At 40.7% G+C, this 18,073-nt stretch overlaps 1 protein-coding gene across 3 annotated transcripts in view; it reads left to right on the top strand.

Annotated features, from left to right (window-relative positions):
* LOC139911436 (zinc finger MYM-type protein 4) overlaps positions 1-18,073 on the top strand; it is a 45,457-nt gene that overhangs the window by 12,354 nt on the left and 15,030 nt on the right. For all 3 annotated transcript variants that reach the window (XM_078289469.1, XM_078289468.1, XM_078289470.1), the window contains exons 12-21: positions 789-1,151; positions 1,364-1,514; positions 2,281-2,456; positions 3,051-3,228; positions 3,591-3,704; positions 4,298-4,341; positions 4,662-4,800; positions 12,525-12,670; positions 13,337-13,451; positions 14,032-14,337. In XM_078289469.1, coding sequence (XP_078145595.1) covers positions 789-1,151; positions 1,364-1,514; positions 2,281-2,456; positions 3,051-3,228; positions 3,591-3,704; positions 4,298-4,341; positions 4,662-4,800; positions 12,525-12,670; positions 13,337-13,451; positions 14,032-14,337 — 1,732 coding nt within the window. The remainder of the gene's footprint in view (positions 1-788; positions 1,152-1,363; positions 1,515-2,280; positions 2,457-3,050; positions 3,229-3,590; positions 3,705-4,297; positions 4,342-4,661; positions 4,801-12,524; positions 12,671-13,336; positions 13,452-14,031; positions 14,338-18,073) is intronic.

The raw sequence follows: 18,073 nt of genomic DNA, 5'->3' as shown, positions 1-18,073 counted from the left end.
GAATGCCTGTGTCAGTTGTGGAATAATGCATTTAATTCCAGTTACTGTGGTTTCAAAGAAAAAATCAACGGTCTTCCTTCCATATCTGTGTGAAAGTACAGAGGGTGCACAAAGAAATTGGACAGAAAAAACGACTGAAAACTCAATTGTACAAAAAGTCAAGGGATTGAATACCTGCTGTAGATTAATCAGAACAGAGGCTACAGGACGCAGGCAGTTATGGCCATTATAATGATGTGCAATTTAAAAAAAATTGGAAACAGCTTCCTGAACAGTACATTCCAGGTAGTAGAGTTCCCACTGGTCATGTAATTCCTGGAATATCATGGAATTTTGAGAGGTGTATTCCAGACAGGGAAAGGTAGGGAATTTGATGAATATTCAGTGGAAGTCAGGAAATATCAGGGAATCTTACAAATAGGTCACTATACAGGGATGCACACAAATGTATTTTTCATCTTGTGTCACACATTCATTGTATTAGATGATAGTTTTCAGTATTTTCTTTGCAGACAACTGTAGTGGAAACCAGACTGTTAATCCCTTTTAGGTTTCTTTTTTGAGCTGAAAGCCTATGTTAAACCTGGAAGGAATAACCTTTTCAGGTCATGGAAGTGCGCTGACTTAGTTATGGAAAAGTCATGGAATTTTACATCAGGGCCATGATGGCAATTCTGACAGTTGTACCACATTACCTTTTCTGCACTCGGAGCATGGAGCATCCGTTTGTCTCGACCTTGCCGTCTCTTGCATTAACCATGCTGTAACTTTCCCTGTGTGTCTTCCAGAAAGCGGCACAGACCACTCTACCAGACCTGACCAATGGAACCTCCGCTCTCAGGGAGCCCTCCCTCCGAGACGCCCCCAGACCAGGGCCCTCCGCCGGGGCCAGCTCAGTCCCTCCCGTCCCTCAGGAGTTCTCGTCTCCTGTCCCCTACCACGGCCACCACCCCAGTCACAGCTCAGTGCCCCCCCTGCTGCCTCACTACCCCACCCTGTCCTCTCCTTCAGTCCCAGGCCAAGCCCAGGCCAAAGCCCCTCCTGGGCAACAGCCGAAGCCAGGTGAGGGCGCGCCCGGTGACCCCTCCAAACTGACCTGCCATCAGTGCAGCACACAGTTCAGCACCAAGCCGCTGCTATTCAGCTACCAGGTAAGGAGCAGAGGTCATACACACACACACACAGAGTAAATGCAGCTATTTCTGTGCTACTGTACTTTTGTTTATTCAATGTTAATTCCCTAACTGTAACCCTCCCGCTACCCGCCTAACCCTACTGCAACCCTAAACTAACCCCAAACTTAACTGCTAACCCTAATGATGATAACAATGATCATAATACCAATGATAACTTTCCCCTCCAGGGTCGTATCTCTATGTTCTGCGGCAAGGCGTGCTGTGAGCAGTATAAAACCCAGAGAAATATCCTGGCGCTGTGTGAGTACTGTAAAGTGGAGAAAGTGCTCTGTGACGTAATCCGCTACAATCAACAGGACCTGTTCTTTTGCAGCGAGAGTGAGTAACACCACACTGAACCGAGCTTTTGCACATTATTTTCCTCAGGTATCCCGATAACTCATCCGACAAGACTCACCGTACCTTGATTTTGCTTGTTATTATATCCAAATGAAAGAGAAAAGTCTGATAATTTCATGTCTCAAGCCAATAAAACCTAGAATTTTTTAAAAGGTGTGTAGACTTTAGATATCCACTGTACGTGTTAACCAATGAGCCACCAGCCTGGTACCTTTCTCCAGCCTTGTGTCCCCTTTAGACTTGTGAGAGAAACAAGTGTGTGATTGAAAAGTTGCTGGTTTGAACCCCTAGATCTGTAAGAAAATTTGGGGATTGAGTAAAATTTGGAAACTGGGGATTTGCTTATGTTGCTCTGTAACAATCAGCTCATCTATGGCTATGGGCAAGTAGTTATAATGGTCAAAGTAGGGACGCTTCGGCCTATAAATCCATCAGCACTAGCAGCTGTGGGAGGACTAGCCCAGTCATAACATGGCAGAATTCCACAGGTCATTGGAATAGGGCAGATTTTCAGCACATTTCGTTCTGCTTCTATTCCAACCTTTTAAAAAATGGTTCATTCACATTTTGACAGATGATTTCATGTAGTCTGCAAGCCAGTCTTTTCAGTTGTCCATAATTAAAATTGTAATGACTTTAAACCCCCAAAGTTAATATTTCATAGCGTGGGCTGAATTGTACACTTATCCGATCTTAAACTAAGTACTAATTCTTCCCTCGCCCATCCTGTCCGTCTCTTTCCTAGGCTGTAAGCTACTCTTCAAACACGACCTGACGTCTCGTAACAAGGATCAGCCATGGCGTCACTGTAGCTACTGCTTTGGCATCGGGCAGAAGATGCTGCACAGCCACTACGGTGGCAAGATGGAGGAGTTCTGCACACCCCACTGCATGTCCCAGTACACTGTACTCTACTATGGGGTAGGTAGATACACAACCCAGTACACTTTACTCTACTGTGGGGTAGGTAGATACACAACCCAGTACACTTTACTCTACTGTGGGGTAGGTAGATACACAACCCAGTACACTTTACTATGGAGTGGGTAGACAGACAGCAAAACAAAACGTGTGCTCCTTTGAGTCGTGGTGCGTCTGTGCCGACACAAAGTCAATTGAGAGACAGTTTGAAATGTAGCCTCAATAATAAGTTGGAAGTGTAATAGTCAGCTAATGTTGCAATGCAATTAACCTACACTAGATTGAGAGACTGCAGTACCTGTATATGAGTTGTTTTCGGCTGGCTAAATGAAACATTAATAACTAGTCGTCAATAGCTACCACCCCCTCCCCCCGATCCTACCAATGCATATATGTACAAGCCTGACTGGCTGTTCCACTCGATGCACTGTTCTTTCCGTTGGACACCACACAAGCATCACATACACATACATAAAACTTACATGCGCACACACACTACACATTTATGTTCAACATGGCTGGTTTATCCTCCCTCCCTTTGTGTCTCACTTGTTTATCCCTCCTCTCTCTCCCCTCCTCTCCTCTCCTGTACAGATGGCTCGGTGTGACAGTTGTAGGAAGCAGGGCTACATGGCTGAGAAGCTGCAGTGTTTGGGTTCGATCCGTAACTTCTGCACCCTGCCCTGCCTGCTGCAGTACTGCTACCTGCATTTTCAAACCAGCCAACGGATCAGCAGCAACGGTACTGGACCCGCACCGCTAACACCTTATGGTAAATGCATAGTATAGTATTGTCACATCATCACTGTGATTTTCAATCATATGTATTTCTGCAACTGGAAAAACATCATCCCTGCCAGCCTGGCAATGGACCGACTGCTCCTCCAATCTTCACATCCGTGGATGAATCAGTGGAGATTTATAATAAATTACTGAGCAGAGTCCTTGACGTCTGTCCCTTTTATTAATGTTTTTATCATCAAGAGCTCAGCCAGTCAGTTTGAGAGTGAGAGGTTTTTAATCCATTTAAATGAACATAAATAAGTCAGCCGTGGGCCAGTCTTGGTGCCACAGGTGGAACTCTACTTAAAATCTGGATTGGGTGGTTAAACGGTAATTTTCTCTCCCCCCCAGCTCCGACCCAGCCCCACCACTCCTCAAAGATGAACCCTGTCATCGCTGATGTTGTGTCATTGGCCAGCGGCTCTGCCACTCAGCCCCATGTTACTGCAGACACTGCTCTCACTGGTCAGGTCAAACTCTGAGCCTAGGATGGGTTTTTTGGAAGTTCTGTGTTACTGTATATGGATAATACAGCGTTTCTCGCAGCAAATGTGTTAGTCAAGGTGGCACCAGCTGACTAACCTAAAAAAATAACGCACACATTTTTTTGCCTTTATTGGGTAGTTGAAAGTGGAGAGAGACAGGAAAGACTGGGAGAGAGGGGGATGACATGCGACAATGGTCCTGGGTCAGACTTGAACCCAGGACATCACGGTTACATGGTATGCGCCTCAGACCACTGAGCCACCCGGACGCCCCATAATTAAATATTCTAGGAGGGACCGTAGGACCTTTGCAGCGTGGGTCTAGTTGCCTGCATCACAGTAACTGACCCATGAAATCCTATTAAAATGCTGTTTGGTGAGGGCCGTTTACCCTGTCGCAGACTGAAAACTACTAGCCATAGGCTGAAGTTCCATCTCTGTATATAAATTTCCATCCCTGTATTTTCTCTGTATTATCTATATATAGATAAACCAACCAATATATAAATATTATATGTATTTGTCAGTGGGGTTGAATGCAGTGCTGTAATATTTTTGTCCCTCTTTTTGTAGGTGCGCTTCCAACCTCCAACACCCATGGCAAGAACCTCGACAATGTAAGTGCTGTGTGTGTTTGTGTGTGTGTGAACTGAGATTTGTGTTTATTGAAGTATGATGCAGTAACAGCCTTGTTATTCAAACTCTGGGTCGGGACTCAACATCTTTCACAGGACTATTGATGGTGGGTCCCCACATGACAGGAGTAGTAATTGACCATTATTCTTTAGTGAGCCTGGATCCCAGGATGAGTGACTAAATATCTGATTAGCAATGTGTGTATGTTTCTCCAGACTTTGGAAGAAGATCCTATGAATTCTATTTTAGTATACGTTTTCTTCATTGTAGTACAATACATCATGTTTGTGTGTATGTCCAGGCCAGTACCCAGACTGACGCCATGCGTGCGCCTGTGTCCCGTCGACGTCAAATGAAGAACAAGTCAATTCTGTGTCGCCCCTTCACTGTGGACCAGGAAAGCCTGTGCCAGCTGCCCATACAGGCCGTTGAATCAGCAGGTAACAGCAAAAAATATTTGAACAAGCTCAGGCACTTTAGCCATGTTAGAAGTCCTCTATCCGGCATCTATCTTACATAGCACTACATCAGCCACCGTGAATAGGCATATTGTAACAAAAAATGTCTTTCAAACCACTGTTAGCCTAACTTGCCCTTTTTGCAAGCTGAAAAAAAAAGTCAAATTAAAGCAGCTCTTGAAACAGTGGTCTTTTTCGTGTGAAATATATCCAGGAAAAACTTTATTTGTACAGCTACAGTCTCTCTAAGCTCTTCACATCACCCACATTAAGAAACAATAAATGAAAAACAAAAAACATGGGACTTCCACATTGGCGACATTTATAATTGTTCATTTATAGCATTTATAACTGTTGACAAATCAACTGCATTCACTTTACTTACGCTCACACAGTACATGTTTCTGTCTTTGAGGTTTAAAATATATGTGGTCAGTATATTTTAAGATATTGATGTTTTTTTTGTACTAAATTTAGTTGATAAATGGTCCAAATCACAAACCACAGAACTCTGGAAAGGAAAGGATGATTGTATAGCTGCCATAAAACCTTGGACTGTGTTATCGTGGAAATAAGAATTGGTTTGGTGTATGAGAATCAGAAGGTTGATGTGTTTCCACAGCAAACGCAACATTTCACTGAATGCACCTAACGTTGCCAACTTTCTGATTCCCACTGTCCACACTGGTGTTAAACCGATATATTAGGCTGATATCGACCTTGTTTTAAAGTCAATGTCATCCACTGCTAATATGATGGAGACTCCTCCCTGATCAACCCACAACCAGAGTAATACCAGTTTTGTATTTTACTCAACAGCTTCAGGGTGTCAGTTTTTAAAACCAGCAATGAAACCTGCCTCACCCTGTCTTAAGAAACTGTTAACCTGCCTACAACAATTCTATTAGTATGAGTTTCAATGGCAAGTTTTAGTGTCATATAATGGTCTAAATGCCGTTTCGGACACTTTTGCACTGTGAAAAGGATACATTTCTGTGGGAAAAAACAAATTATTGTAATTTAATAAAACAACAAAAAATCATGACAGTGGTCAAGATTAAAGGTATTGAATTTTGGCACAAAATATCTGACATTGGCCACATAAATGCAAAAAGTTATTGGTATGAGGTTCAAAAATCCATATCTATCTTACCCTAGTCCATGCATCAAGCAACGCTCATTCCCACAACAACATTGTCAGAAATACTATGACAGCCATTTTAGTTACACTGAAGGAGCTAGCCAGTCTCTTCCAGGCAGTGCCCAACCTATCCATTGTAGATCTTTGTCACAACCCTCCCCAACATTTCTCCCTCCATTCATTCATTCGTTGATTCGTTACTCATGACCAGCTGTTTCAACGATTGCCCCAGCTCAGCTAGCTAGCCCCTCGCAGCCTGACCAGCCATCTACTGAAGCTTGCACTTCTGCATCGCCATCACCAAAACCTCAGGGAGACACCCAACCATGTGATGGCGTACCGTCACGCCTAACCGGACGCCATTTCCTGGGCAAGAGGGAGATGGGCAACTCTGACTGCAAGGTCTGCTCGCAATATAAGAGGAAGAGAGTAGAGGAAACGGAGGAGGAGGAGAGGAAGAGGAGGAAGATGGAGGAGGAGGAGGTTGGGGAGAATGAGGAGCAAGAGAAGAAAACGAAAGAGGAGGAGATGATGGGGGTGAACTCAGATGATGAGGAAGATGGGGAGAAGAAAGAGGGGGAGAACTCTGTAACCAAGAAGGATTGTGAGCAGGAGATTGAGACGGCGAGGAGGCAGACGTTTTATTACTGTAAGACGTGTCCAGGAGAACCCAGCCTCTGTCCCGTACCCTGCTTTGAGCTTTACCACACCAGACTGATCTACAGGTCGGCTCCTGAACTGGAAACGCAAGGTGAGCTTTCTAAATAATACTATATAATAGTAATAATTCCATTTATGCTCTAAACTTAGAATAGCAAGATGAAAAACTAAATACCACTGTTCTTAGCACAGCAGTATGTCTGCAGTTTTCTTTGTGTGTACAGTGTGTGCATGAGCATGATTGTGTCTACCACAATATTAATTGCAATCAGAATCTAACTCTGCCATCTACATGATTTATGGAAATTTCTGTGCATTTTCACTTGAATGTGACTCTTGAAGAGGGTCGAGTGTATCACCCGAGTGTTTCTCTCCACAGCCTCCTGATTTCCTGACATGAGAAGTAAACTTCTACCATCACCCTGGAGACAGATAAAGACATCAGGGTTAACTGGTTGTGTGTCCACAACCACACCCCTTTATTGACCTCAACTGCCTTTTTTGTGGTTGTTTACTAAGTTGACTAAGTATAACCCAAACCCCATTCTTGACAAGGGCAGAATTATTAGATCTGCAGAATTGACCAGAATTGGTGGTCGCTTTTTTCCTGTTAGTTACATGAAAATGTGTTTGAAAATTACAATTACAAAAAAATACATGCACATTTTTAATTATACATCTGCAAAACAAACAGGAAACTAGTGTTAACAGTATTTCTGATCCATTCTGCAGATCATATTTTTATGGCTGTCCCTACATCATGTTCCCATGATGGGCATTTATGGGATTATGGATTTATTTTGTGTTTATGTATTACAATAGCTCAATACCCACAACAAGGACTGAAAGACAGAAGGGGCGGACTGATGGACAGAGTGGTCAACTGATAGGATGACAGTCCTAGTCACAGTTGCGAGACGCTTCCTCAGAGGCTGTCTTTGACCTGCACAGAAAGTACTGTAACAGACAATAAGAAAATAAATTGGACCTCATTGATCAATATCTACATGTTGATATACTTGAAGACACTTGGCTAAAGCTGATTCAAAACAGCACATGTTGGTCAAATGTAATTTTCCATTTAATGGTTTTTAGTCAAATATTGTTAGCATTTGTGTATGCTGTCTACATTAATTGACAAATGAGGTTCATTGAATTTATACCACTTCCTTGAACTATTGTTCAGGACCTGGAATGGGTTGCCACCTTATTTCTGGTGGAGCAGATTGAAGAGAGACGAAATATATTGATTTGTAGGACACTTCATCCCCAAATTATAAAGATTACCAGATGGCACTAAATTCATGGTGAGAAATATCCACAACATGAGCTTCAGAGAATGTAAACACTACTACTACTTCTGCTGTTACTTCCTTTTTAACAAAGCACACCACTGCCGTCTTGTGTTTCGGTGGTATACGCGCACAATCACCGGCGCAGAATCATAAATGCTCACACCACCGTAGGCACCTACACCGTTGCTACGGCAGCAATATGATGCAGAAATAAAATTTTCCCGTAACTCACTATTCATCTATTTCACTAGCAATAACAATCCAGATCATCCAATATGCAACTTGATTTTTTCTTTGTATCAAGGTCACTTGTGCCTTGCTGCTTGCCTGGATGCAGCCCACTGAATCATTTTTGCTCTCACCGATATTGGCTTGTAAACCATGCATTTTGAAATTCACATAACTCATTGGTCTGTTTGGGCTTCTGATGAGGAGGCGAACATTGTGATTAGACCCGTTTCCCACTAGTCTATTTCACCCGATACCTATGTGAGTAAAACGTGTCTTTTCTACTGTTACTGGTCAGGAATGGCTGACTGGGTTGATAAATTTCACAAAAAGCAGCTCCAAATACAAACAGGGAAGACCCATGAATTGCTAAATTCAAAATGTGGTTAAAAATCAAATGCAAGTTCATGGGGCTGGATCCCACAATCTTGCTGCTGAATTTGTTTTTATTTGAATGAAGGGCTTAAGTAAAAGTACTGAGTTAGCATTAAATTGTTTCATCGTTTCATTGGAATTCTTTATCAAAACAATGGCCCCATTTATACTGTTACAGATAAAAGATGCAACTTAAATATGTTTAGATAGGGCACCATGCTACATTTAATTCTTTAGTTCAAGATTCTACGTATTCAGACAGGAATTAAAAGTGAGAAGACAATGAAAAGGTAAATGAAAGTGTTTGGGAAGGCAGTTTATGACTGCAGTCATAGTAGCTCCAGTAAGGACAGAGAGCAATATTAATGACTGGGTAACATGAGTGAATTAGTTTCAGATGGGACTGAAGCTATTGAAGTGTCAGGTTGACTGAGGTCTGCAACAAAGTCTCTGAGTGGACGAAAATAATTTTATGGTAAATTGAAAATATGAATTTAAACTGGCTTTGCTTAATTTGATAGAGAATAGGGTGTCACTGATAGGTCTCCAATGCCGAGATGACATAAAGGCGAAAATAGCAAGGTTGGAGTAGTTGCCTTGGAGCAAGGTATAAACCAAAAAAAAACATTCAATAAAATGGAAGTCGGTGTCTTGGGGATGGATGTGAGCTCTCCTGCTCATGTAGATGTTGACAATTTTCCCTTAGAAAAGCATCCAGAGCCAATGGAGGGTTTTGTAAATGTCTGAATAGGTGGAGGTCCTTGGGTTGGTGCGCAAGATCATCCTAGAAGGATGTATTCTCCAAGCAATGGCAGGACAGGGTCAGTTTGCTTTTCAGCTGAAGCACTGAGGTAGTGGTGAGAAACAGTGGGATGACTGACGCAGAATTCGTATAGGGGGAAATTTAATTGGTGAAAGTGAGAGTTGCTATGCTGTGGTAGAGCAAAGGGAGCTGGAATCCCAACAGTAGCAGTAACAGCCAGAGGAAGGGAAAGCCTGGCCTGTTTGCAGGGAATGAGAGCTGTTTGTGGCAGAAGAAGGGGCTGCGACCTGATGAGAGAGAGCTTAGCTGGTTGTAGTCCTCATCCAAGGGAAGAAGTTCTAACAGGGGATCTGCTGAAGCATGCAACTGAGGCCCAAGTGCCCAGTGCAGGAGTTGAGCAAACTGAGATGTAGAGGTGTGCAACTGATAAACTGAACAGAGAGGGCAACATTTAAGAATCAACTAATTTCCAACTAATTATTCTTGGCTTGGTGCCCTATCTAGAAAAACCCTGAGAGATCTTGGAGATGGATCTACCGGGTCTAAATGAGACCATAGTTTGCAATGATTTCCAGTGCTTGAAAATGTGAGCCATAAAACCAAGGCGTTCATCTAAGGCTCTGAGCTAACCCACTGCAGTCATTCATCAGTCATTTGGAGTTAATTTACTTGGACTGTTAACATTTAATTTAATGTTAGTTTATCTTAATATTAATGTTTCATGTTAGAAACAGTTTAAGCTGAGTTTATTTACTGATGGCGATAACCTGTACCTCACTGCTCATGCAGTCATTTTATGAAACAGCTGGTTTCAATTCACTCAATTCCTGAAGTGGATTTTTTTTTTCATTTTTATCTACTGAAAAAAATGGCATGAGGTTGTCATGTCCACCTTACAAACAAATGCCTCAATCTTCCTACATTATCGAGTCTAAGTTGGTTTGCAACTCAAGTTCTCAAGTGTACTTTGTTTTACGACCAAATTTGTAACACTGTTGTAAACAATGTAGTTTTTTGTATTACCTATCTGCAGTAACATTATGGTTGTTGTCTTTATTTGTTTTTTCTACATTTTCTCTGTTTCTGTTATGTTATATGATGAAATTGATATGGATGAATGGTTAAATTGATATGGGTCAGGTTGATGTTTGGTTTCTTTATGAGGATTTGTGTTTGTTTTTGTTTTTTCCAAAGAATATTGTCCCCACCTTATGAAAAGATATGTTCTGGTAAATGCAAAAAGGTGTAAATAAATTTAATTTGTGAATCATTGTCTTGATGGTTGAATGTTTTTATTTAAACATACATTCACATGACTAACTTAATATAACTCAACATAATGTGCATGGGAATAGTGTCATAGTGAATGTGTTTACATGTATCCAGCACTGGAGATGATGGCGCTGAAACCGGTTTCAGCAAAATTTCAGATCAGCTGTTATATATCTTTCATATCCCATGGAAGAATGCTTCTGTATTGGTCTTTATAATTGAATACATTAATAAATGTAATGCCATAGAAAAAGAACATAGATTGCAAAAAGCAACAGTAATCAGGACAAGGTGTTTACATGTCTCAGTATCTTGATTGGTATTGGGTAATATAAAAATTGGTTTCTCATAATTTGAATAAGAGCTTATCCAGGTAATTGTTGATATATATGAGGACAAAGCCTGTGTCCTCAAAAAGCTGACTACTAGACCTTGGCAGCGCAGTTGGCACTTAGAACCGACCACTGTTTTTAATCCAGTGCTCAGTGGGCTGGAAAAGCTTTCACTGGCCACATACTTCCCTTTCCCAGCGACTTGACATCTAGTCCGCAATTTACACAAAGTCAAACAAATCATGTGATTAGAAAATATCATGAGGGTAGCTGTCCTCTGAATGTAAATTTATTAATGGAAGAGGAATATGAGAAACAAACATTCAAGTTCATAATGACTAATGACGCACCTCCTTTCATGCATGCACACATTTTCTGGTAGGTGAAGCTTAGACCCGCTCATATCAATCCCCACAAAACTACTAAAGGATGACAAACTGTCATTTAAATGTTGCAGTATAGTCAAAGTTGCAGTTGTTTACTACTGTAGAAGATTCTTCCATGACATGTATCCATTGCAAATATCAGAAATTTGTGGATTTCTTTGATCTGCACTAATTGTCTTACCTAATTTCAGTATCACAATAAAGATGAGGGAGAACAAGTCTTTCAAATAATCTCTTCAGTGTTAATATTTTGAACCATCACAGACACTGAATACACTGAATTTTGTGGTCCACATAGACATTAGAATCGTTTCCTTGCCCTCCAAAGTATACTTTCATTTGAATTGCCCTTGTGCACCAATTGTGGCCTGTGGGATAGTTACATCCACATTGCCTATGAATCTACATATGTCTCTCAATAAGTTCAAATGTAGACTTATGACTTCTTTGATGAACCAAACTGCTTGAAGTCTTCCCTCAGTAACGCAACACACTCACTCCCTCCTGCTCTCTCTCACTTTGAAAGCCCACTCCTTGTAACTCTCTTCCATACTCTCATTTTCCCTTTGATTTTATTCTCTGCATTAGGTCTATTTCATTTCCCTAACTTGTCATTAATGCACTTTTTATTTTACCATTTCCTCCTTGCCGAGATTGTTGTCATTTAGTTTCTTTCATCCAGTCCAGTTGTTTTTGTCATCTTGATTTTTGTTTTTTGTTTCAACATCATATGCAAATCAACATCATGTGCAATTAAACTAAACATATGTTTACATTCTTCATCTCAAAAGTGGAATACTCCGGCATCCCAAATAATATGATAGTAGATGCTTTTCTTTTAGTTTGCCACTAGTTTTGGGAATCAGTAGATTTATATACACTCTTCACTCAAAAGAGTGGGATTGTTGGTTATGTTAAAGGTGAATATCAAAATTACTGGTATAAATATGGCTGATTATTTGAAAAAAAAACAATTTTTTGGATATAAAGAAATAGTTACATGGATTGTGGTAATTTGAGAAAGGTACTATTGCATCTTTTATAGCATTTCTTTCTGAAATTAAATTATTTCTTCTAATGATCTCTTAAATCCAGAGTTAATTTAAAAACATTTTCTCTATCTTCTCTTCCTCCTGCCTCTTTTTGTCTCCTTGTGTTTCTCCCTCCCTATTCCTCTTCTTGCACTCTGCCTCTCTCTCCATTTCTCGCTTAATCTCCCCTCCTTTCTCCTCTTCTCTTGTTCTTCTCCTCCAGGTCTGCCTCGGATCTCGTTCACCTCCTCGGAAGGAGAGGAGAAGGTGAAGGTGGTGATTGTGCCATTCCCAGTACCAGTCTTCATTCCGGTGCCCATGAACATGTACTCCCAGCACACGCCTGTTCCAGTGGCTATGCCCGTGCCGGTACGTCCCATTAGATCAAATCACCTTATATAGCACTGCATGAATTTTTGATGATTAGATTAAACTTAAATTGGGTTCATTGCAGCAGCACATAACAAGATATAGCAAAGAACAAAGTTGATAGATATATATATATAAGCAAAAAGCAGACACTGGTAACAAACAGACAGGGTATTGCACCTGTGGTGGTGGTAAGAACTCTGGGTTTACTTGGGTGCGTCGGTTGAGGAATTCAGCATACAGGAATCAAAAGTGGAGCAACTCATACACCATCTACCTTGGGCAAAAAAGCCTCAATGAATGAGTACGTATGCTGAGATATAGGCAAAATTATTCTTTTCGTGCCAAAAACAAAAAAGTGCTTGGGTGCATAAACTTGAGACATTTTCAGGAGGCAAAACACTCAGCGGCTGCACTTACCTCAGGCACTGAATAAGTAAATCTCACTCACATCTGGCCGGTTGAGTTTCCCCAGTCTTTTGAAACAGAGTTGTACAAAACAGAAAATGAATGCAGATATGTACAATATGAAAATATATGAAGAATATCAAGATGTATACAATATACAGCATTCCATGACAACCCTCTTTTTGCCACATTTGCCTGATGGTGCATTGCTCAGGATAAAATGAAATCCCACCAATTCTTTCTTATATTCTTCTGCAGGTTCCAGTACCTATGGTGATACCGCCACCGAAGGAAGTGAAAGATGCCGCTGTCCAATCAGAGCCCTTGGCTGAGGAGGAAGAAGTAGAGAAGGATAAGCCGGTTTCCCATGCAGGTGAGGCCTTGAAAAAGTCGTAGACTTAGGTCAAGGTCAAGAAAGAAAAAAAAATTACAAGAGCAGGAAGTATTGAGTCAGATTTGTCTAAAAAAAACACTGGTTGTCGAATCTGCATTCATAAATCACTTCGAAATGTATATGTGAAATTGTTTGACATTTATTCAACTTGGTTGGCATTTGTTTGTGGACAGGAAAATACATCTGTCATCATCCTTGTTTATTTATGAGTTGTGATATACATTTGTAAAACTTGTTTTGTACATTTATTTATTTTTTAGACAAATCTGACCCCATAATGAAGGGTTTCAGACACATCAAACACAACCCTGGAATGTTCTACCTAGCCTTTAAAAGTGCATATTTCAGGGATTCTGTCTACTCTGAGGGTGGCTCTGGTTCTGTATCTGCGCCCAAATTTCACCTCATCCAAGGCATTTGAACCTAATACACTTGCTCAAGCAATTTTCCTCTATCTGGGTTTTTATCCTGTTGGAATGTATTGAAACTTTGGCGTCACTAGTTGCTATACAGAATGCTATAACAGTATTTTCATTCATTTTATGTGTGTTTCTTCCAGACCAGGGCAGTTCTTACAGTGGAGATGTGGAGTCAGAAGCGCTCACCCCTATAAGCTGGGAGTATGAGGAGACTCACAGAGAAGGTTGCACAGGTCAAGCCGACCTGCCAGTTACTGTAGAGGGGAGCATGGAGTCAACTGAACCTTTAACAACGGCCCGGACAGAGGGGAGCACGGAGTCAACTGAACCCCAAATTAGCGCCCAGAAAGAGGGGAACATGGGTACAAGCGACCTACCTAGCACCAGTGCGGAGGATCAACTTCCCTGCTCTCCCATGATGGACTTGGAGACTGACTTCCCGCCAGGTGAGAAACAAAAAATGTATAACCTATACTGCATAAAAGCCCTGGAACCTCAAAATTTGATCAATTTGAATAGTAATGATTGTCTATTTGAAAATAAATTCTAGTCCTATAATTCTAGTTAAAGGTTCTGTTTGTAGCATTTTAAACATCAAGATATCATTGTCAGATTAATTGTGATACCTTGGTATAATTATCATCAACCAGTGGTGGGCAACCATGTGCCATGGAGGGCCAAGAGTATGTAAATTTTCATTCCAATATAAGACTACACCATATAAAACTATACCACAAATGAGACCGTGGTCGAAGTGATTGGTAGCCTCTATCTTCTGCCAGTGGTATTGTTAGTGCCATTGTTGCTCAAAAATTAAGAGCACACTTTACATAAACCTCACTGCTTCCTGTCGCAAAGAGGATGTTGCTACCTTGGCTTCGCTGTCTTTGTTCAAAGGTTTTCTTTTTTGGCTTTACTGAAGAGGGTAAACATGTTGGTCATTTTACCATCTGCCTTTCACTCATTCCACTATCTGGCATTGTGAGAAACCCCGTGGCAAACACAATGTAAAATGCAGTGTAGAAGCCATTAGAGGCTGCCAATCTTCTTGGTGATAGTCTCATTTGTTTATGGTAATGATACTAATTTCTCAAAAATGATGTGGTAATCATTAATTGATGTTAAAGTATTGGCTTACAAGCATGGATGTAGTGGAGGGTAAGCCCACCTGATCTCAGTTTACCCGCCTTTTCATTTGCGGAATAGTTAACCCTTTTTTCCCATGGCGCAGCCGGGGACATTACGCTAAGCTAGTAGCTCGTTGCAATATGGCTAGTAATGCCATTGCTGACAGACCAGAAATAGAAGATCCTCCAATAACCAACAGGTCTGGTGTTTGGAGCCACTTTAGTTTCCCCGTGAGTTATGAGGGCGATGGCAAGAGAGTGGTGGATAGAAAAGCAAGGATATGTCGTATCTGCTACACGAGAGTAGGTTACAGTAGTGGGAATACCTCAAATATGACGATTCATTTACGCTGACATCACCCCACTGTGTCAATAGGTGGAACTAGATGAAAACAAGAAGCAACACACATGCTGCAAACTCTCCCCGCAGCATTTAGGCAGTCATTCCCAGCTGATTCAAACGGGGCAAAAGAAATCACTGTGGCGATTGGTACGTTTATAGCCGCGAATATGAGACCCTAACTACAATAAAAAAATGTATTTTTTTATAAGGCGTTGTTTTTGTTTCATTTGCTGCAAAGAAGCCACCCCAGAAGATGGGTCAGGCATAGCTCCATCATTGTGTTCAAAGTAGAAAAAGATCATACTTTGTTAGTTTTAATACAATAAAATTAAGGCAAATTCTCTGGCATTTCTACTTTTGCTCTATCAAAAACGTACCAAACCGTGACACCACTGTGTTGTATCGAACCGAACCGTGAATTTTGTGAACCGTTACACCCCTAGTGTTTAAGATAACTAACATTAGCTTGCTAGCTTGCTGCATCCAAGTAGCTAGATAGCTAGTACTGAACTTACCCCTGTAACTAGCTTGCTAGCATTAGCTAGCTAGTTACAGAGTTAAACAGAGACATTACATTACATTACTACATTACATTACAGAATGCCAAAGAGAGAAAGAATTAAAAAGAAAGAAGATAAATTGGCAAAATGCAGCCAGAGACAGTTTCTCACTGAGTAGTTGGCTCCAAAGGTGCAAGGCAGGAGATGAAGAAGATAAAGGTATGGTTGCAATTCAGGTCAAAAACCTGTGATGACAAAACCCTGTAATAAATGAACTACTGTAACATACTGTATGTACAGTGTTCATAGAGATCTATTACAATTGCTATCTTGTAATACATTTTGTTTTTGTAATTCAAATTTTTGTTTTTAACTTATTTGGTACATGACAGGTCAACATTTCTAATTGTGACGCATTAATTTATCAGCATACACTTATGCCCTCCCCCCCATCCCCCCAACCCAGGTGGATTAGGGTTGTTGCAGGCGGAAGAGGTGCCCCTTTTTCATTTTTTGCCCCTGCCCCTTAGAGAGTCTGCATGCCACTGCGTTACAGCTTGCATTAAGTTAACTTTCCTAGCTATGATAGCAAGAGCTTGCTAGATCATTTATTATTTCCCCACTGCAACTGACATCATCACTTCATATTATGCGAGACAACATTAATAAATCACATTGGATTTTCCCATAACATTAGCTAGCGTTATCGCCTGAGTTGATTTCATCAGGGTTTTAATAGCCTCTTACTGTTAGCTAGCTACCTACAGTATATGACATGTTACAGTACTAGCTAGCTAGCTACTTGGCTGAAGAAAGCTAGCAAGCTATGATGTTAGTTAACTAAAATGTGTTTGACTGACGTACAATTATTTTAGATAAGATTACTATCGTTATTATTATCTTTATTATCATTATCATATTTACTGATGTTTGTTTGTTCGCTCTCCAAATTTGCTCACTCGCCAAAGACACAACAACGTTGTTTGTTGTGGGGCGCCTAGGCTAGTGTGGGTGGGCAGTGTGATTGGTTTCGAAAGCCCCTCCCATAGTGAATGGTTGACAGTTCAGGCATGCCCATGACAAAAAAAAAAAGAAATAGCATATGGAATGAGATTTCGTATTCAATTTGGTTGTGTTAAAGTGTGACGATGAGGAATGAAATTACAAACATGAACATTGACATTTCTTTTTCTCATTTTCAATTTCATTTTAAATATGACTGGGTTACACCAGGGAGGACATAAAAAAGAAATGTCAAATGGACTTTTAATTTTAATATTGGCCGGAATTATATGTTCTCTAACACAGAAATGAAAATGAAAATTCAATTATTTAATTTTCATTAAAATTTTGACCAGAATGATGCGCGCATATATGGCACACGAAATTGCAAATGTGATATTGCAATTTCATTTTCAAATGTTCTATTTCAATTTAATTATGACTGCTTTTGACTTTCGGGATTTCACATCCTATTTACAAACGGCTGTGAAATCATGATATTTACAACTTTGATATCTGGATTACTTTCCAGGAGTGATAGAAATTCAGTAAACGCACGCCCAGTATGTCATGTTTCCCTGTTGGAGCCCACAGATCCCATTCCCATTGTCTGTTTGCATAATTTGAAGATTTCACTGCTAATTCATATGACCGCCACCGCGAGATTGTGTCAGTAACGGGGATTCCTGATCTCATGGCCAGGGGCGGGTCTAGGTGGTGGCCTGAAATCTGATTGGGCACCCCAAAATGCTGAGTTATGATTGCCTGATGGCCATGTTAGAGGCGGGACCATCAACCCAGTGCATTTTTATTTTTTCAAAGCTACACACCTGTGTTCCAAGAAACACGCCAAGGGGAGCAAAGAGAAAACCAAATTACAGATCTTTTAATGTGAGAAAAAAAAAAAAACTATGTCTGACCAAATTGAATGGCAAAGATAAATGCAGCACGCACCTGAAGATAGAAACAAAGAGGTAATGTTAGTAGCCTACATTTTTTATATGCATACAGTAGACAGTGATGCCTGATAATTCTGATTGTTCTCAACCTGGGCCTTGTACAGAAGAGGATTAGGGCCACGTGAAAAATGTATTTGTGTTCTGAGATTAATCTCAGAATTCTGAGAATAAAGTCAGAATTCTGAGATTAAAGTCAGACTTCTGAGAAAAAATTCTGAGATTAATCTCAGAACTCAAATTTTTCATGTGGT

The sequence above is a fragment of the Centroberyx gerrardi genome, chromosome 17, assembly GCF_048128805.1.
Source record: "Centroberyx gerrardi isolate f3 chromosome 17, fCenGer3.hap1.cur.20231027, whole genome shotgun sequence".
In the NCBI taxonomy this organism is placed as follows: domain Eukaryota; kingdom Metazoa; phylum Chordata; class Actinopteri; order Beryciformes; family Berycidae; genus Centroberyx; species Centroberyx gerrardi.
Note: the sequence above shows the minus strand (reverse complement) of the source record. Positions and strands in the feature narration are given on the sequence as shown.